This window comes from Mastigoproctus giganteus, chromosome 8 (assembly GCF_048544385.1).
Source record: "Mastigoproctus giganteus isolate SK-2022 chromosome 8, ASM4854438v1, whole genome shotgun sequence".
Classification (NCBI taxonomy): domain Eukaryota; kingdom Metazoa; phylum Arthropoda; class Arachnida; order Uropygi; family Thelyphonidae; genus Mastigoproctus; species Mastigoproctus giganteus.
Window position 1 is genome coordinate 148,677,633 of NC_143582.1, and position 22,147 is coordinate 148,699,779.

Sequence of the window (22,147 nt, forward strand, 5' to 3'; positions counted from 1 at the left end):
AATGTCAAGAAACTAATTTCTTCAAAAGAATAAATTTCTTGACGTTATTAATATTTCTAATTTATATGAGAAAATTAATCTCCTTAAAAATTATTACTAATAGATTGTATTAGAAAACTAAGCTTTGAAAAATTTATTGATTTTATACTCTTTTCAGGTCACTGAAGTATCCTGATGGAAGTTCATACTTCACAAATTATGTAGACATCTTTTTTGACTTATATGTGCTAGTTACTACAAGTAATAATCCAGACATCATGTAAGGAACTTTATATTTTGCTCTTTAATATAGGCTTAAGCTGCACCAGCCAAAAAAAATATAGGCTTATGTTAAGCCTATATTAAATATAAGCCTATATAAAAATATAGGCTTATGCTGCACCAGCTTAAGCATACTCTACTTAGTGCTCTTAATTTGGACTATAAAAATAGTGCTAAATAAATCTAAATTAAGCAGGCAAGATTTATCCTTAGGAAATGTAAACAATTTTACGCTGTTTGTCTATATAAAAAAAAAAATAAATAAAAAAAATAAACAGAAACATTTCAACTATTAAGGTTAATTAAAGTTAAATCATCGACATCAAATGGACCAATGTGATTCAACATCATCATCATCAGCCATTTTTAATCCACTGCCGGATGAAGCCTCTCCAGCAACTTTCCAGTTCCTTCTGTTTTGTGCAATGGCCATCCATTTACTACCCACAAACTCATTAATCTCATCTGTCCAGCTCTGTTGTTGTCTTCCATGTTTTCTTCTAGCTCCTCTTGAGTACCATTCTGTTATTTTCTTAGTCCATCGTCAAGCCACAAATCTACAGCTATGCATTTCTGCACCAAGCACAGAATGCATCCTGAACCTGAGTTGCACTTGGCCAATCATCCTCTACCAATTGTGAACAGTATTCGCCTCCTAGGGCTAATTTTTGATAAGAAGTTAAACTTCCAAAAGCACATTGAGTATCTAAGAACTGCATTCAAAGAAAATGTATATACTCTGGGTCATCTCCAGTACATCTTGGGGTGTTGATCATTATACCCTGCTCCACTTATATAAATCTCTAATTAGATCTCAGCTAGACTACGGAGCACCTGTTTATGACTCAGCTAGAGAGAGCACCTTGGTCCGTCTTGCGCCCATCCAACACTCTTCTCTTAGGATAGCCCTAGGTGCATATAGAACATCACCAGTATAATGTCTTTATGTTGAGGCTCACGAACCTCCACTTAGCATCAGAAGAAAGATGTTGCTGATGAGCTATCAGCTAAAACTAAAAGCCTACCTACTCATCCTGTTTGGCCACTGTTGCATAATCCTCAATGGAAAACCCATTATGCAAATAAACCTAGAACAATTCGGCCTAATGGTATCAGGCTGCAGAATCTAACAGAAAGCTGGAATATTCAGCTTGATAATATCCTCAGAGAATCAAAAGATCCGGATCCCCCGTGCTTCACACTTTCTTCTGATGATACTTTGAACAATGGGGTAAAGGTTCTGTAGCAAATATTAACATCTAACAACTACATATTGCACACTCACAAAGGTACCCCCACTTTACCAAGATCTATACTGATTGTTCAAAGTCGGACAATCGAGCAGGTGCAGCTGCTGTCTTCCCTAATAAAACTGTTTCAATTTCACTTCCAACCGAATGCAGCAGCTACACTGCTGAGCTCCATGCCATTATGCTTGCTCTGGAAAACATCTCGCTACTGTCAATAAATAAAAGTATAATATATACTGATTCAGGGAGTGCTCTTTTAGCTTTGAAAAGCACTTCCCCACCTAAAAATCCTTTACTAAAGCTCATAAAACATAAGCATGAGCATCAGAAAATTGATCTTTTCGTGGATCCCTGGCCACAGTGGTATTCCAGGATATGAATGTGCAGATAATGCTGCTAAGCATCCTTCCATCACATCCTCAACAAATGACCTAGTCCCATATCCTGATTATAGACATAATATATGAAAAACATCTGTGGAACAATGGACACTTCTGTGGAAATGCAACCGAATAACAAGCTATTCCAAATAAAACCTGAACCACAGTTATGGACTTCTAGCCTTCGTAAAAATAGAAAAGGAGTAATCTTAGCCAGAACTCGTATAGATCACATTCGCCTCACACATCTCTGTCTGCTTACAGGAAACGATCCTCCACAGTGTGCATACTGCTTGCAGTCACTTACAGTAAAATATACTCCTTGAATGTAACTTGTTCAGCAATGCCTGACGAATGTCTTTTAGTTTCATTTCAGATCTACAGCAACCTCTCTCTCTGAATAGCATAATAGGTAAAAAAGCAAATCTCTCTGAATTCTTTTTCTATTTAAAACAAATAAAAATGTATGACCGTTTCTAACTGCTCACCATGCAGTTAGGGCGCCTCTGTAGCCAGGTGGGAAGGAGCAGCAGTGCGTAGCACACGCTTCTTGATTAGACCGGGGTTCAAGCCCGTCATCACCACCAAATACGGAGGATGCGGAAATGTCAGGGAATGACCACCGCATTTCCCGGAGCAATATGGTCTTAGTTGCTAATGCTCCTAAAAACCAAATAACAACAACAACAACCATGCAGTTATCATAAGTGACTCAATAAATTTGGGAGGCATATGGCCTAAATAGCCTTTGCACCAGAAAACACCACAACAACAAACAATCTTAGTCCATCTATCATCATGTCTTCGAGCTATGTGTCCTGCCTGAGACCATTTTAGTTCTTTAGTTTTGATAAGAATGTCTTTTACTTGAATGTCTTTTGCCTAATCCATGTGTTTCTCTTCTTATCTAACAGTCTGATTCTCAATATAATTCATTCCATTCTTCACTATGTAGTTCTCAGATTCTCTTCCATTCTTTTGATGAGTGCCCAAGTTTCACTTACATAAGTCATGGTGGGGAGTATACATTGGTTCATTATTTTACGTTTCAGACAAATTGGGATATTGCTCCTCAGTATGTGACTATATTTCCTGAATGCTATCCATCCAAAATTTATTCTTCTCTTGACTTCCAGCCATTTATCATTATTACAGCTAATGACTTGTCCCAGATAAGTATATGACTCCACCTTTTCAATTACTTCTCCTTCAATGATTATATCCTTTCTGTGGCATACTTGTTCATCATTACTTTTGTTTTAGGCATATTCATCTTTAGTCCAAAATCCTTACTAACTCTGCATAACTGATTAAGACTTTCCTCTAATTGTTTGGCTTATGACCATAATGTCATCTGCAAATCGTAAATGGTTTAGGTACCTTTCTGCAACCAGTCTAATCTTCTGCAAGCTTCCTCAGGGGCAGCAGTAAACAACTTCGGAGATATTGTGTCTCTTTGTCGAACTCCTTTCTCAATTTTAAATTTGCTACTGTCTATGTCTAATCTAATAAAGGAGGTAACATTCTCATATTTTATTCAAAATCATGATATATGGGGTATCTATGCCTTGTCTTTCCAGTGCCCGAAACATTGCCTTATGCTGTATGGAGTCAAATGCCTTTTCATAATCCACAAATGCCAGGCATAATGGTGTTTTATATTCGTTTGCTTTCTCCATTAGCTGTGATATTATGTGAAGGTGATCCATAGTTGAGAATCCTGTCCTAAAGCCAGCTTGCTCTTTCAGTTGATTCTAATCAAGTATTTTTTCTAATCTGTTAGTAACGACCTTTGTGAACAATTTGTAGATGTGGAATAACAAGCAAATTGGTCTGTAATTTTCAATTAATGATTTATCTCCTTTCTTATGCAGCAAAACTATGATTGCATTATTCCACTCCTTAGGCGTCACACCTTTTCTAATGCATTTTGTGAAGAGTCTTGCCAGTTTTTACGTCATGCCTCTTCCTCCCAATTTTAACAACTCTACAGTAAGTTAATCTTCCTCTGGGACTTTCTGATTCTTCATTTTCTTAAATGCATCTTCTACCTCATCAGGAAGGATATCAGGTATGTTGTATGTGTTACTAATTTGCGATCCATCTTCCCCACTGCTGGCATCATTCTCTCACTCCTTGTATAATTCTCGATAGTAGTCTTCTGCTATTTGAATTATGCCTTCTCTGCTATTTATAAGTACACCATCGCTATTTTTCAGTTTCATTTGTCTTTCTGTATTCCTGCTCATGGTTGCTGATTTATGCCCTTTGTTTTCCCTTAATGCTTGTTCTACTTTTCTTGTGTTAAATCTTCTTATGTCCTCTCTGAATCTCTTTCTAATGGCTTTGCATAACTCAGTATACTCAATTTTCCCTTGTCAGTGTTTATCTTGCTCTTCATTTGTCATCTTTGGTTCATCATGACAAGTGTTTCTTGACTATTTTTTTTTTTTTTCCTTTGGATTTCTTTTTACCTATAGGTTTCTTGGGCTTTATCACTTTCAGAAAGTTGTAATATTCCTCGTTGATATCTTAGTCCTGAACAGTCTGCAGAAGCTCAAACTTGTTTTTAAGTTCCAAGTTCCAGTACATACTGCTTTTTCTCCTCTTCTGTTATCTCAAAGACCTTTGTATTATTTACTCGAGTCACTTTTTTCCTTTCTTTTCTTACATCTATATCGTGTGCACCTTACCATTCTGTGATCACTTTCACATTTACCTTGTTTAGGATGGTAACATCATTCACAATATATCTTAGGTTGTGGCACCTCCATAGCCAGGTGGGAAGGGGCAGCAGTGCGTAGCACACGCTTCTTGATTAGACCGGTGTTCGAGCCCGTCACCACCAAATACGGAGGATGCGGAAAGGTCAGGGAATGACCACCGCATATCCCGGAGCAATATGGCCTTAGTTGCTAATGCTCCTAAAAACCAAAATAACAAACAAACATATCTTATGTTAGTGAGGATGAAGTCATTAGTTGTTAATCCATTTGTGCTCTTCCATGTCCACTTTCTCTTCACCCTTTTCTTGAAAAAAGTGTTAATTACTGACATTCCTCGAGATTCTGCAAATTCCAGAAGTCTTTCATTTCTTTCACCAATTCCAGAATTTCCTATAGTTCCCCTTTCTGTGCTATTTTGTCTCTTTCCAACCTTAGCATTGAAGTCCCCCATAATGATAGTGTAGTGGGTTTTCTGCTCATCTAGAAATTCTCAGTTTCTGTGTAGTAGTCTTGACACCCTTGGTGATGTACTTTAGAATTTCAAAATGTTGTTTTTTATATCTTTTTGGACCAGAAAGCCAACTCCACCTACACTCCTTTCATTTTTTCCATTGGTGTATACAGCAGATTTCCACTTGATAAACTTAATAAGTGATTCATTTCTTCTTGTTTCAGCCAAACTGATGATATTCCAATTCCTTTTCCAGCTCTAATATCCTATCTTCACTGATGAGTGATCTTACATTGTAACAGGCCAAGTTCAGTTTCTGTGCATGGCAGCCTGGTCGTATCCAAAGATTCTTAGCACCTTCTGCTTTCACTTTGATCCTCTCACTGCCATAAGAGGGGGGGTGAAAGCTGCTGGGGCTGAGGGCCATTTGTTTAGTCTTGCTCTCATGTGCTGGAGGGTTTGGTCTTTTTCTCTTCAAGCTGATCAGGCGTCTTGAAGAGAACCTCTCTACAAGTTCGTTGCCACTACTCATGCATATGTTCGTGTGCATGAGTGGATTTTAGGGAGGCAGGCCAACCGGACTTCTCCTAAATCTTCTAAAATAGAAAGATATTGGATCCATCAGTGTTTTAGACTGTCTCATAACACACAGAATGCCTGTTCCCCTCTAATCCCCTTGTCATGTCAATTAGCCTAATGTAATTCAACACATTGGGCTAATTGACTAATTCAGGTTCTGTTATGCATATTAGTACTAAAGGCCAAATATTAACAAGTAAGAAATGTGTAATCACATTAAAACTTTAAATGAACAGGAGTAGTATCTATGCCATCATCAGTAGCTATGCCATTCATATCTAGTAGGCCAATATGGTTTGTCCATTTCCTACTTACTAGTGTTGACATAAGCAATAAATTCATGGTTGCTATTCTTCACATTTTGAATGAAGGACTTCCTGCGATCTTCCTTAGTTGACTATCCCAATTTATAGTCGCTAGTTACTTACTCTAGGATTTTGTGTTCCGTGATAATTTATAGTCATCCCATGCATCTTTCTTCACTGCCAGTCTGATCAGTTCATCTGTCATCCATTCAGGACTAAACTTTTGAACAGTACCTCATCATTGTTATAAAAAGTCTAGTGTGTCCTATGAATACTTCTGTGAACAATTGACATTTATATTTTGCTAACAGGTCTGTAATTACTCATGTCACCTTTTGATTCCCATTTGTGAATTGGGGTAAGGTTTGCACACCTCCACCCACTCCATAGTGACCTCCTCTGAATCCAAGCTCTCATAATCATGGCTAAGGGTTTGCTTTCCTCCTGTGCCACCTTCCTTAATATAATTGAATAGATCTCATCCTTCCCAGGCTTGTTTTCTAAGTTTAGCTTCTAGAATTTCTCTTCCACTTTCCTTTCAGTTATCACAAAATCATTTAGTTCTCTCTTGGAATTCCATAAACTTCTGGCATCCCCTTCATTAAAGAATTTCTCATATGTGAATATAGATATAAAATACTTATTCGGTTTGCAGCCACTTGAGCAGGCTCATCAGTAGTTAAACCATCGACATCAAGTGGACTGATATGATTCAACACACTGAGCTAATTGACTAATTCAGGTTCTATTATGCATATTAGTAAGACTAAATATTAACATGTACGAAATGTGTAATCACATTAAAAACATTGTGTAAATGAAGCCACCATAATTTATCAGTTCTGCTTTTTTCTTTTTTTTTTTTCGATCACTGTAGAAGTGATAAAGGAAGTACCCCGAAATGTTTGAGAATAATCTGTAATTCTTTAAGAAATTAAAGACTGATTACATTCCATGCAAGTTGAAGTGCTCGTTATTTTGCCAATTTCCATTTTGCCACTACTAATAACATGCACCATCTGTTTTCTGATAATACAGAGAGAAACTACGGTAGTGGGAAATGAGTTTGCCCACTACCGTAGTACAAATACCTGTGCACCATACCACTAAAGGAATATTACGGATTTATGTAATGATCTGAAACATTGCTAAATTTCGTATGTGACTAAATTGACTGTATATGTATTTTAGCAGTGTTTCCTATAATTATATGTAATTTATTATATGATAACTATAAGATGTATGGTGTCATATAATATAGCAATGTTTCATATTTTATATAATTTATTGACCATTAACGTACTTGTAGGTACAGTAGAATCTCATAAATCTAGCATCTCAAGACAGTGTCGGATTTTTGAAAATCAAGTTTTTTTTAAGATTTTGCTTATAAACTAAGTATCTGGGGTTATTCATTATTTTTATTAGATAATACAGTAGCTCTGATCCCTATAATCTGTACAGTATCATAGTCACCATTATTAAGCCAATATGTTAATGTTCAAAATTTTTGAAAATTCTGAATTTCTGAATGCTGGATTTTTGAACTTCTACTGTAGTTTGAAAACCTTTTTCATTTATTCATTCTCCTCCCTGCCAACTGAATTCATAATGCTTGAAAAGCATAAGCATACTCATAATCTGTGCTTGCTCTCTCTCCCTCTGAAACATCTGGATAATAGGGAACATATACTGATATGTTAATGATAATGATAGCTGTATGGTAATGACAACGGTAATGATAGCCGTGTGGTAACGCTAAAAGTAGGCATTTTCTTCCTCCTCTGTTTTTGGAGTGGATGCGAGAGTACATGTGAACAGGCAAAGTTTTTATGGCTCCAGCAAAAAGCAAGTTTTTGCTTTTTTATTGACTTAAATTGGCATATTAATTTATTTTTTAGAGTTACTTTATATTCCTAGTAACAATACTTTAGTTTAAATTGAATTTAGATAGAGATTTTGTAGGTTATTACTTAGTATCGGTAAGGGTATCAAATCCACGTGTGGACAGGTTTTTCAGCTCCTGCGAATGAAAAGTTTTTAATTATACTTAGCCATTTTATTGACTTAATTGTTAGATTAAATTATTTTCTATAAGTAGCTTGTAGACCTAGTCAAGCTCAGTGGTTTATTTTGAATTTAGATAGCGCGATTTGGAAAGTAAATAATACCTCGTGTCCATAGATTAACCTTTCGTAACTTGCCGCCATTGTTATAAGATACAACGTGTGCTGGCGTAAGGTTTAACGGAAAACTAGATAGCAAGTATAATAGCATCAATTAATCAGTAAAATCTATTGATGTTATTAAATTTCATTGTCAATTGAATTGTACTTTTTTAAGTAAATAAATATAGCGACCTAGTTATTAGAAACATAATAACTAGGTGCATCATAAATTAATACATATAACCCCTGTCAACATATAAGTTGACAGGGGATAAGAAAGTCATATAACGTAACTCAGAGATAATATTCAATACCGAAATACATATATATAGTGTTATAACTGCATTGGGATATAGGTTTAGGGTTATATTTTGTATTGAAATTTTATTGAACTTGAATGGAAATCATGACTCAGACCACATGATGCAAGAAAGCTTGCTTTCTTGCATAATGTGCCTATGCTAGTGCTAATATAAATAGCAACTCTCCCCCAGAACCCTTTATTCTCCAGTGTGTATTCTTTTATATGTGATGCAACCATATCAAGTAAGTCAAATAAGGTCCTAGCTGTACTATTTTTATGGACCACCATTGTTTGTTCTTTGCTAAGACAAGTTACAAACACAAGTATATATAAACAAGGCTGCATTAGGTATTTTATTACAGTGTCTTCTGTTTTTTCTTTTTCCTGGTCCAAATACAGATGGATGAAAATTATATTGATATTTTCTATATAGTATCGGTATAAATGCACCATAGTTAACCCATATATTTGAACTACGTATGTAGCGTAGAGGGCATCGTTTTAATTGTATCTCATAATGTGGTTGCCTTCACAACAAGATAGCTACTATTGCATTACTTCAAATAAATAACGCTTCTCTAGTAGAGAAGACTACTGTTATTTATTTTCAGTGGTACCACCACCCAGACGATCGTTTTGAAGCTGTGCATGAATTTAATGTGAAAAAAATCCATTGGACCAGATCTATTAGACCAAACAAATGAATTATAAAATTCAAACCATTGTCCCTATTAGACTTAGAAAAGCAAAAAGGTAGAGGGAAAGTAATAGTAGGAGTGGAAGAGGAAAAGAAACGTCATTGAAGAATGAAAGGGACAGTAACTCTTCAACTCACACCACTCAAAAACTTCTCCAATAGGTAACGCTTCCCCAGTAGAGAAGACTGTTGTTGCCCATTCTCGGAAACTCCATGACTATCAGGCTCCCCCCCGGCGATTGTTTCAAGGCTATTGGCCTATCATCAGTGGGCGGGCAGGTACCCAGGTAATACAACAAGCCATCACAGTTGTGAAGTTATATTCATATTATGAGAGATGTCAAAAGGTGTGGTGGTAATGTATTTGGAAAATTAAATGCACAGGGCATAATCCTTATGGGTTTTGATAATTAACTATATAGTATCGGTGTAAGTACACCATAGTTAACCCATATATTTGAACTACGTATGTAGCGTAGAGGGCATCATTTTAATTGTATCTCATAATTTTCAAATTATGAGATACAATTAAATGAGTTTGATATTTTCAAACATTAAAAGGTCAAGTGCTTATTGAATGCATTAGATAATCTGTTTTGTTAATTGTAAGAACATCAACAGGAATGAAAAGTTCTAAAAGTTTCAAATTTTGCTTTCCAACAGCAACAAACAATTCCATAACCTATTAATGTTGTACATCAATCACAACATATATTTATAAGTTCTGTGCCACTTTGTCGTGTTTTGGCTAAGGTAAAGAAAGCCAACACAAGAACCACAGGAAACTTCGCTTAACGTACCGGGGAAACTCGTTTCCCACTACTGTAGTTTCTCCCTGTATTATCAGTAAACAGATGGTGCACGTTATCGGTAGTGGCAGTAGAAGTCTATAATGATGTATTGATTAGTTTTTTCTCATTATTAAAAGCAGATTATTGGTGTTCATGGGTGGGCTGAAATTTACTTATGGGTACATCCTCCAGACTGCCTCAATCTTAGGATGTGTATCCCCCCCTTCCTGCTGTCTTTTCCTGATAGGAAATGAACTTCTACTGCCATACCAATAATGCACACACACCCCATCTGTAGAAGTTGTTTTGCACTTAGTATATATACTAAATGTAAATACTTAGTATACTAAATGTAGCTGTGGATATACATATGTATATCCACAGCTACATTTAGTTTCACATCTTGGATGCACTGTGATATTATCCTTGTAAATGACTACTGTAATTGTACACTCCTCTGATCCTTGTAATTGTTCTGGAGTACAAACAAAAAATTTATTTATGAGATTTGAAGCTAATGTACCATATAAATCTGAAAGTGAAACTTAAAAAAGAATTAAAAAAAGGGTTTTGTTTTGCTTTCAGTATTATTTTTGGCAGTCTCAAGCATGTTTCTGTTGTGTTACATGTTCTGAGTTTTCATAATTTTAGTAGAACAATAACTTAATGTTTTTTACCATGTGGTTCAGCTCAATGAAAAGAGGAAAGTTTAAGACACTTTGCAATGAAGTTGGAAAATACAGTAAGAGTCAGAGGATTCCAATCCCAATTTTGAAAGAGACAGCTATGTTGTCAGATTCCTTCTTGATGTTACCATTTATGTAATTCTTTGATGAAAAGACAGTAACTCATCACCTTTCTTTGAAATGAATTTTTGAAGCAGGATTGGTTTATCAGATTTGTACATTGTATTCATATTTCATTTAAAAAAACATTAAATTATTTGCAAACCTTTGGGAATATATCTTGACAAGTTATGCAAATTTTTATGGCAAATTAGGATTTGGTTAGCTTACTTTTGTTTATTGTATGGTTTTCTTTTCCGAGAACGCATTTTAACTGAGCGTTAGGTGTATAATAAATTCATGTTAGCCAGGGGCATGTTAAGCAAGGGTTGCTATACAACAAAAGCACTCCACAGCATTTGAAATTACTGAAAATGGGAAACAGATGATAACATTTAAATGGAACTGGTGGGTGGTAAAGTATAAATTAAAATAAAATTCAAATTATTATTTTATTTAATTTTATAATTTATGTGGAAATTATGCATTTCTTGGTATGTTTATTTTACATATATTCATGTTATTTATTATGCAGTTTTACATTAATTGTAAAAATTTTTTTTTTCTCTTGTAGAAAGCAACTAAAGCTACTTGCTTATCAGTGTATTTTGTCTGTGATTAGTGTATTCTTGATTGTTTTGCCTATTTTTACCAGTTGAAAAACTAGTTTCCAGTGGGGGGGAACTGTTGAATCCCCTTGCCTGACTTACTCATTCAAGATAGTAAAAAAAAAAAAAAAAAACACATTCATCATGTCTTGACTGTATTTAAATCTAGTATTTTTCTCCATTGTATGGAAGATAGCAATTATTACTAATGTGTTAAATTCAAGAATAATTGTAATTGACTCTTGCACTTAGTATATATATATATATATATATATATATTGTATAATCAACTTTTATTTGCAAACGGTTATAGGTTACAAATTGTAAATAGGGGAAAAGAAACTACAAGCGAGTCATAATGTGTGCGCGCGCACACACACACACACACACACACACACAAATAATTACAGTAAATAAATAATAAAATAATATTTACAAAATTAGATTTTAAAAGTTCTTTTAAGAGGTTCTAGTCTTTTGCCTATAAATAATATTTACAAAATTAGACTTTAAAAGTTCTTGCAAAAGGTTTCAGTCCAGTACCATTCTTCATTTGAAATGAGAAAAGATGTGGATGACCAGTTAGTTGACCACTAATATATTGGCTGAATTGTTGCCTTGCTCTCCAGGTTCATTTGCCCAGGAGGGGGGGGGGGATCATAGGATGCCATAGCAAAAAAATGAAGCATATGACCACACTTTAGTTTGCTAAGTCAGCGGCACTCATTCTTTTTCAAATTCTTGATGAGGGATTCCTGTCCAGCTTCCTTGAGAATTCTTGAATTACTTATGATCCTGCCAAGAATATCCCATGAGGTAGCATAAGGGTGATTCCATGTCAAGTGGCCTAATTCTGATTATGGTTCCTGCTCAACCATCTTCAATTTTGTTGAAACTTGGTGTAGATGTTTAAACAGGTTTCCAAAGAAGCTGTGCAAAAATTCAGTTCAAAATATAGTATGCTTGAGGCACCAGCACCTTTTTTGTGGAGATCACTTGTGTTTACGCAGAGCAAATCACAAAAAATTTTCAAAGTTTTAAGTGTTACTGTTGCACAACATAGAGAGGGTGCTCTGAAACTTGGTATACCTAGTTAACTTTTGGCAGAGAGTGCAAAACGTTTGGCGTCCAAGCTCAAAAACCTTCACATTTTTTACAATGCAGTCTAAAACTGGCACCAAAAGTTTGTCACAACAGATTGAAGCAAGACTTTTGAAAGTTATAACTTTGAAATAAAAACCTTTTGGTACTTTCTTCTTTGGGCATTCCATTTAACATCTGCATGAATTCAGCCTAACTAAATATGAGCTCTTATACTTGTTTGCTGGCTGAGATATTTTCCTTCAAAGATTGACTCAAAATTTGAAAGTCAAATTTTGACCTAGTTTAGGGGCAAATACCTTAATGTGGGACACCTTCAGTTCTCTCGTTTTTGCCACCATTGGAAAGAGCAGGTTTTAAGCAACAAGAATCATGGTTTTTCAGTTTTATGTCTTGCTACTTAAGGCCTAAAAAAGGCCTTAAACATTTTATATTTTCCACATAATATTTGCATACTTTTTGATGGTGAAGTTTCACATCTCAATAAGGACAGAACTATTGCATTTACAAGGGTGAAATTTTCTGCAATTACACTGCCCTTTGGTTTAAGGAGAAAGGATATATTGCTGATGCACAAAAATTCTCTATTTTTTCAATGGGGATACAAATGGCAAGAAAAGAAATTGCACGGCTTTCTTTAGTGCAAGTTCCCAAAACGGAAACATGGTCTTTTCAAGATTTCAAGCATAAAGATGATGTTCTATTGGTTTCTAAGCTTGAAAGAAGTTATAACTGCAACAAAATTTATTTAAAATACAATACAATTTGAAATAAACAAGTGAGTGTGAAGATATTGAATCACTTCTTCATAATGGACTGGAATTTTTCATTGATGGTTGGTATTACTACTTCAGGCTGGTTATATTGTCGTTGTTTTTGGAGCTGGAAGATTGGCAATAATTTGTTGTTCAGGAATCCAGCAAATATTTTGTCTAGCAGGCCAGTGAAATGAGTGAGCTGCTCCATGAGGATGCATGAAATTTATCAATACATCATGTACTTAAAATGAAATTTCACAAATATTTGCAATCCACCAATTATTGTCTTAAATAAATACAGGCAATATATTGGCCAGGTTGTAAATTAACAATTGGCACATATTGAATATTGGTTTCACTAGTCTGATCTACATGAGCTACAAATGATGATGGTGTGTCATTTGATATTCTGCAAACACAAATTTGTCTTGCATCAATAGGAATGAAATAATGATTTTCTCTTGTTCTAGAATAGTATGACCGTCTATGAATTTTCTCTTGAAATGGCCTTGCTCAATTTCCTCTTTAGAAACAAAACAGAATTTTATTCCAGTCACATGCTTGTCACAAAATTCAAACATGTTTCTTGGTGTCAGGATTTGGTTTTCAGTTGGCCATTGGAGACTTGCATGTGCTGCCAATTGTTTTATTGTTCCACCAATTCCATCACATGGTGACTTGCCATGCCTAGTGCCAAAGAAATTCCATTCAACACTGATATCAAAATTCTTCTGATTATGACACAAGTTAATAAAATTCTTGAACTTCTTGTATTGAGCTGCAGAACCATCACTGAAGTAGTAAATGTGCCTGATTTCTGTCATGAAACTCTTCAAATATTCAATTAAGTTTGTTAGAAAAACATGCACTGCAATTATGTCATGTTGAAGGCAGTCACTGATTATGCAGAAACTTATATTCTGAAGGTTCAACATCCTTGTAATAAATGACAAATGGATGCAATGTAGCCTGGCTATTCTCCCAGTGGAACTCTTGAACAGCATCTTGCACAACAAATGAATGATTTTCTGCAAAATTCATCAAGATGACCAATTCTCCTGTCATTAGGCTTTCCTTTGTTGACTTCAAATGGCAGCTTTGATGTTTAGCAATGTAGTGAAGACAGGAAAGGTTCTTTGTACTCAACTGTTCAATAAAATCTTCTGTTGTTAATTGCTTTGTGTCCAGTGTATCTCTGTCAGTGTATATCCATTGCTTGAATTCAATAATATCTTCTGGTTCATTGTTTTCAAAAATATTCTCTGGAAACATTTTTAATTCATCTTTTCCTGCATTTTTCACACCGATGAAGCATACAATATTTTGACTCCAAATCGCAGACTGTTTTACCAATGAGAACCTTGTGATCACATTCAACAGGACTTGCTGCTAGCATTAACTTGACATTTTTATGGATTGTGCATACACATACAGAATGTGTTCCTGGTGCACCAACTGTGACACACCACTTGGGTCGAAGTTCACAAAATTTAGAAAATCCAAAGTCAGATCCATTTCTATCTCGATAACTTATAAACATTTCCTTCAAGTTGCTGAGTAGTAGTTGCTTTTGCATTTTTATTCCATCTGCATTTCTAATGGAAATGTAATCTATCCTTCTTTCCAGGGCATATCCGACTAAATTCATCATCTTCAAAAAATTCCATCACCTTTTACTTTACTTGCTCAGAAAGTTTTTTTTTTTTTTTTTTTTTTTTCCCCTTGCTTTTTTCCAGGATATGGCCATGGTTCCTTCTTCTACTTTAAGTTTTCTAGCTTTCTTGACTATTCTTTCTGAGACACTAAACTCTTCCATTGTTTTCTTTATGGACCAATTAACTGGAGTTAGTGTTAATATTTGAAGTATTTCTGAATGACTTGATACCATCAACTTTTCTTTCAATTCTTTCAGCAGCTCATTGTAATCTAAGCAATTTCCACACTGATGACTTGCACTTGGCTTCATGATGTCATTTGGATCCAAGCCACCAATAGATGCAATTTTACTGGCAATTACATCTTGTACTTGACTTGCCTTCCTTTTGGCATAGCCTTATGAGTCTCTCTTAGCCATTTGCTGAAATTTCAGAGGAGAAATACCAATAGCCATCAAACTTGTGTTCAAGCTTTCAGTCACATGCATTTTGTTATCATGGTCTGATCCAAATGAAGTTGATGTTCTTGTTGCTGCTTTTCGGCATGATGGGCACAGCTTCTGGCCTGGTTTTATGTCTACCTTTGTTAGGTCTTTCAGGTAGTCTGCCACTGACAAATCAATTGTAAATATTGTAAACTTTTTTTTTTTTTTTTTTTTTTCACCATATGATTTTTCTTCTGGAAAGGATTGCAACATGAATGCTGCAAAAATTCAAATTTTGTCAAAAGCAAAGCTTCATGATGTAGACAAATTGTGTCTTCTTCACCCAGTTTTAATCCACAATGTCAACCTATCAGCTGTTGTTCTTCAAATTCAAATTCTTTAAATAATTTTAACCCAGTTTTATGTGTATAGGATAGCTCATAACATTTAAAATTATCCATGTGACTGATGGGGCATGAGACCAACTTATCTCCTGCAAAATCTTCTGATTCCATGTCTTTCATGCTGACTAATAAGTGGATGTTTCTGCAAGCTATGAAAACTTAATTAACTTTATTACAGTCAAACAATAAAAAATAGAAGAAGAAAATAAACAAACTGTTCATCATGAAGATAAAACACATTAATAACAGCATGGTTCAAATATCAGCTATTTATACTTTTTTTGTATGATTCTAGAATATTCCAGAGTTCCAGAATGTTCATCAGTTTTTTTTGGAATTCAAGAATTTTCTAGAATGTTCTGGAATTTTAGAATACTCCAGAATTGTAGAATTCTAGAATGTTCTTTACTTCTTGGGTATTCTAGAATATACTCTATTTCTAGATTATTCTAAACATTAAGCAGGATTAAGGAAGTGTTCTGCAACAAAAAAGATCTCACAAAATAACAGTACGGCACATAAAACTACTTGACGTTTAGGCATAATTTTAAGGCCTTAAGTGCAAAGACACAAAACAGATAAATCATGATTCTTGTGGCTGAAACTCTGCTCTTTCCTATGGTGGCAAAAACAAGAGAATTGAAGGTGTCCCACATCAATTTTTGAAGGAAAATATCTCAGCCAGAAAACAAGTATAAGATCTGATATTTAGTTAGGCTGAATTCATGCAGCTGTTAAATGGAATGCCCAAAGAAGAAAGTACCAAAGGTTTTTATTTCAAAGTTATGACTTTCAAAAGTCTTTCTTAAATTTGTTGCGACAAATTTTTGGTGCCAGTTTTAGATCACATTGTAAAAAATATGAAGGTTTTTGAGCCTGGACACCAAAAGGTTTGCATTCTCTGCCAAAAGTTAACTAGGTATACCAAGTTTCAGAGCACTACCTCTCGCCGTTGTGCAACAGTAACACTTAAAACTTTGAAAATTTTTTGTGATTTGCTCCGCATAACACTAGTGACCTCCACAAAAAAGGTGCTGGTGCCTCAAGCACACTATATTTTGAACTGAAATTTTGCACAGCTTCATTTGAAACCTGTTTAAATATCCACACCAAATTTCAACAAAATTGAAGATGGTTGAGCAGGGACCCCTAGGCCACTTGACATGGAATGACCCATAAGCCTGTTGTTCCAAAACTATTGATTTATGCTACTATTCATTTGGTGCATAATAACCAGGACTTAGAATCATACAAAAACAAAACCACAAGACTTGGATGCCTTAAAGTCTTAACATGGTAAGATAATGCTATTTCCCTAATCATGACTTTAAACAAGTCGAGTTGCAATTGAAATTATATCTGAATAATGATATTTGTTTACACTGAATGATATCTGTTAGAATATTTTTGATACGTGAACCAAAATATTGTAAATCATCAACTTGAAGAGGTACTGCATCCCTCCAATATGAATAAGCTTGTTTAAATTGTTTAACATCAATTTTCATCTGGATGGATTAAGGTTCAAGCAGATAGCTTATGCTAGTTCAACTAGCACAAGGTATCAACTTGAATAATAAAAATGGCACCATTTTGTATTATCAAAATTATTCCTTGTATCTGGAAGGTAATGAATGAGAATAAACCGTCTGTGAAGGAGTACTGTATGGTACAAACCAAAATCAAAACAAGAAATACACTAAACCTATGTTTATGTGATGCATGAAGATAGAAAGAACAAAAACCACATTTGTGCACCAGTAAAGAAATGAGTCATGGTAACTTTTAACACACACACACACTGTGTGTGTGTGTGTGTGTGTGTGTGTGTGTGTGTGTGTGTGTGTGTGTGTGTGTGTGTGTGTGTGTGTGTGTGTGTGTGTGTAAATGGAGAGAGAGAGAGAAAGAGATGCCTCTGAAAAAAAAACAGCTGCATATGGGATCTGGCATTGCTTCTGCTTTCAACTGGCCTTTGGATTGGTCTTAGAAATAAACCTAGCTTTTGCCACCTTAGATCTGATCAGTATTGATAACTTTTGATGTTATCAACATCAGTATTAATAACCTTTGTAGCTACAGAAGGTAGGCTTTGGGTATCAGCTTGAATATCAAAGAGGAGACAACATCTAGCATTAGTAGAGGCTTTTGATGCAAGAAAGCAGGCTTATGCAGCATCAGCCAAAAAAAAAAAAAAAAAAAAACCACGCTCCCATTTCACCCCTCCAATTCGTTCCAAGTACCTGTCCAGCTCAGCCTTACATTTATTTAGGCTATCAACTTCCACAACAAAGGATGGAAGTCTGTTCCACCAACCAACCAACCACCAGCTGGCTAAAGGCAAACTTCTGCACATCTATCCTATATCTGTCTTTCCTCAGTTTGAATTTATGCCCTCTCAAATGATTATTCTGAGCAAGAGGAAGAATTTCATCAGCATGGAGCATGCTCAAACCATTCAAGGCTTTATACACCTCAGTCAGATCACCTTGCAGGTGCCTAGTCTCCAGACACTGTAATTTGCAAAATTTAAGCCTTTGTTCCATTCACTAATCTTGTTGCCCTTTTCTGTACTCATTCCAACAGCTCTACATCCTTCTTAAAATGAGGCCTCCAGACCTGTATACAGTACTCGTCAAAATCCTTTTGATGGAAGACACAGCATTGAATGGAGCATGGTGGGAGGTGTTTTACCAAGATCATCTGTAAGATCTTACCTGGCTCCTTAAGAAACCACCCTGCAGAAATCATGGTCTTTTGCCTTAGAACATAGCATTCTTAGCACTTCACAGTACCTTTGTTAGCAGCAAACTGAAACAGTAACAGTTTTCAGTTTTATTTCATTCTAATCCCCTTTTTTAGTATTACTTCATTTGAAGTTAGAAATCTTCAATATATTATCTGCTGAAAAAGGGGACTGGCCCCCAAAATGTATAAATCTTATTGCTTATGTTATGAACATCTAAGCGCAGTGTAGTGTTTTTTCCTAGAATCCTGATTTATTAATTTTTTTTCAATTTGCTGTTATATTACTTTACTTTTTTTCATTGTTTTCTTAATTTTTATTTCTGTTTGTAGGATGCCAGCTTTTGATCACAGTCGTTGGTATTCCCTGTTTTTTATTGCATATTTAATTATATGTCTGTATATTTTTATGAATGTATTTCTGGCTGTAGTCTACAACAACTATAGAAAACACTTGAAGGTAAGGTTTTATTCTAGGAGTTAACTAAGATTGCTAATGAGATTTTATTGCTTTCATAATTTTTTAAATATTCTGAAACCCAACAGATGTTTGGGAGGGGGAAGTGTCACATGAGCAGATATGGTATATTGAATGTAACTATTGTTTAGGAAAAAAGGCATGAAATAGTGTGGATAACACAAACAAATAAAATCTTTAGAAACAGCAGTCTTGTAAAAAAAAAAAAAAAAAAAAGTTTTTTTTTCAGATACCTCTTCTCATGCAAATTGTTTTGGGATCAGTGAAATTGAAGCCGAATTAAATCCTCTGTGGGGAAATTGTAAATAGGCCAGCATGCAGGACACCTTGTACTAGACACTGATTTATCATGATTAGGCTTTTGCAATTAAAAAATATTCAGTGATAATTGAAATTATTAGACAATTTGTGACCACATCATAGTGAAGCTTTCCTAAAATCCAAGTACTGTATATGATATCAAAATTATTTTTTGCATCCAGTTCCTGTGTGACAACATCATAGTATCCAATCAAATTTATCAGACAAGACTGACTTCCCCCTCACAAACCCATGCTGTGCCTAAGCTATAACTGCAGTCTTGTCTAGATGATCCTGTATCGCTTCCTTAACCAGTGACTCCATTATTTTCCCTGGAACAGAAGTTAGACTAACAGGTCTGTAATTACTCGTGTCACTCTTTGCCCCCCCCTTTGTGAATTGGGAGTGCATTTGCATATCTCCAGCCATGGGTTCCTCCCCTGAGTCCAAAGAAGCTTTCATAATTATGGCTAAGGGTTTGCTTACTTCCTTTAATATAACTGGATAGATCCCATCCACCCAGATGCCTTTCTTATGTTCAATTTCTCCTCCACTTTGCTCTCAGTTATTACAAAATCATTTATCTCCCTGCCGATAAGTTTTTGGCTTCCACTTCCGTACGTACCTCCTCATGTGTGAATGTGGATGCAGAATACTTATTCAGTTTTTCAGCTACCTCAGCAGGTTCATCAACAATTGAACCGTCGATATCAAGTGGACCAATCTGATTCATTCCCTCCCTTCTAGAGTTCACATAAGTAAAGAAGTCTTTACTGTTTTTCTTTACATTGTTTGCCAAAGATTTCTCATAATCTGCCTTTGCTTGCCTAATGGCCTTTGTGACTTGGTTACAGACTATCTTATATCTACCATAGGCATCAGTGTCTCCTGATAATTTATATGCATCACACACATTTTTATTCTCTGTCACAAGTCTCATTAGGTCATCTGACATCCATTTAGGCCTAAACCTTGAACAGTATTTCTTAGTTAGTATGAAAAGCCTAGTAGCTTAAGATTAATTCCTTTAATGCTTCCTATTTAGAATTTGCTGTTGGTAACATCATCCATTGGACCCACTGTATAGAATTTAAAAACTCTGAGACCACTGCAGTCACCTTTATGAAAGCAAATGATGGTAGTTGCATATTTGAGAAATCCCAAGTTGAGAGTTTTCCCAGTACTTATGTCACACCAAACTGACTCAACACTGCACTGTCTACCCATGTCAACTGGATGCACTTTCTTAGATTTTTTTGTGTTTCTTAACTAACAGCATCACCCTTCTCCCCTTCTATCCCATCCCTTCTTCTTGTACACATTGTACTCCCAAAATTCCAATTCTCCATTCCTTATCTCTGTGTGACACTACATCTGTGATATTATTATTATAATTGTTATTAGAATATGGTGCAAGGAAGCCTAAGGCTTATGCTGCACCAGCGGAAAAAAAAAAATTCTGAATTACCCTGAGAGAGAGAACAAGAGTCAGAAGTAGGAAGGGAATCACCAAGCTCAGGACCCTGGGTGTGCCAACCCATACTCACCAGATGTGAGTTCCTGGAACAACATCAGCCTCTGATATCTTGAATTATAATGCTGGCCACATCAGTAGTGTTAATTTTTAGTGTACTTTAGTTTTATGTTATATACCAGTATATTATATTAATAATTTTGCATCATTCATGATAATTAATTATTTTTAATAAGAAATTTCAACTGGTATTACTTTAACTTCTCAGAATGAGGTTCGAAAAATTGTATACATGAAACGACAAAGCCTTGCCAGGGCATTTGATATCCTCAAAGTCACAGTTGGAGGGAAACAAATCCTGGGATATAAACAGTTTCATGCATTATTAAATATGATTCCACCTCATCGTAGTTCTATGATGGTGAGCATACTATGGTTTGTCTTAGACAGCGATGGAGATAATCAGATTGGTAAGCATTATAAATAAAGTAATTTGTCCTTATATTGAATAAATTGTGTTGCATCTTGTGAAATATCTAACTTCAGTGTGTTCTACATGAGTCCCAAATAGGTGTAAGAAAATTATAAACCATTATGTATTATTTTCTTAAAATGTCTTTTAGAGGTATGAAATTATTAGGAGAGTAACAAACAGATGTGATATAAATCATTAATTGTGTGAAGTTGCAGACATACAAGGATGATCCAAAACAAGTAATGTAACATGGATATTTGTAAGTACATGTGACCCCCGCTTAATGCTGATAATTCGTTCTGGAAAAACAGAGCGCTAAGTGAATCCGTGCTAAGCGAGCACCATATTCCCATAAGGTAACATATGTATTTGTGAGTTGCAGTCGGTGCCATAGAATATTTCCTAATCAATAATAAACGGTAGTGAAAAGATGCACAAATGTCGGTCAAAATATTTAATATTAAAATATTTGTACATATAAAATATTCTGCATTACATACGTATATAATTATGTGGTAACTACTTACGTATCAAAATTAATCTAAAAATTCCAATTAAAATCATCAATTTAATTGATCTAAATTGATTTAATTTAATTGATGAATTTAATCATGAAAAATGTGTCGATTTTGGGTTGAACTTTGGCCCTCTTCCAAATAAACTAAAAGGGGTATTAATTTTAAATCCCCTGCAGCGTTACCACCCAACAATAAAGGCAACCGATCCTTTGCCACTTTGAAACCTGGCATGTTTTTTTCTTCTTTCAATACGAAACTTCTTTTAGGCATTCATTTCGAAAAAAAGTCCTGCTTCATCTATGTTAAAAACTTGTTGAGAAGTATAACACATAATACCCATCTTCAATAATTTTAACAAGTTCTCTTTTGAAAGTTTCGGCTTCTTCATCTGCACTTGCGGCTTCTCCCTGGATTTTAAATCTATTTAACCAGCCCTTACCAGTTTTAAATGGATCCACATTTTTTTTTTTTTTTTTTAGGTGAGTTTTCTTCAGATCATCATATTGACTAAT

At 35.1% G+C, this 22,147-nt stretch overlaps 1 protein-coding gene across 1 annotated transcript in view; it reads left to right on the top strand.

Annotated features, from left to right (window-relative positions):
• Positions 1–22,147, top strand: part of LOC150081911 (uncharacterized) — a 370,485-nt gene that overhangs the window by 121,789 nt on the left and 226,549 nt on the right. Inside the window, 3 exon segments of the mRNA XM_090380362.1 lie at positions 158–259; positions 18,724–18,850; positions 20,911–21,112. Of these exon segments, the coding sequence (XP_090236488.1) occupies positions 158–259; positions 18,724–18,850; positions 20,911–21,112 (431 nt within the window).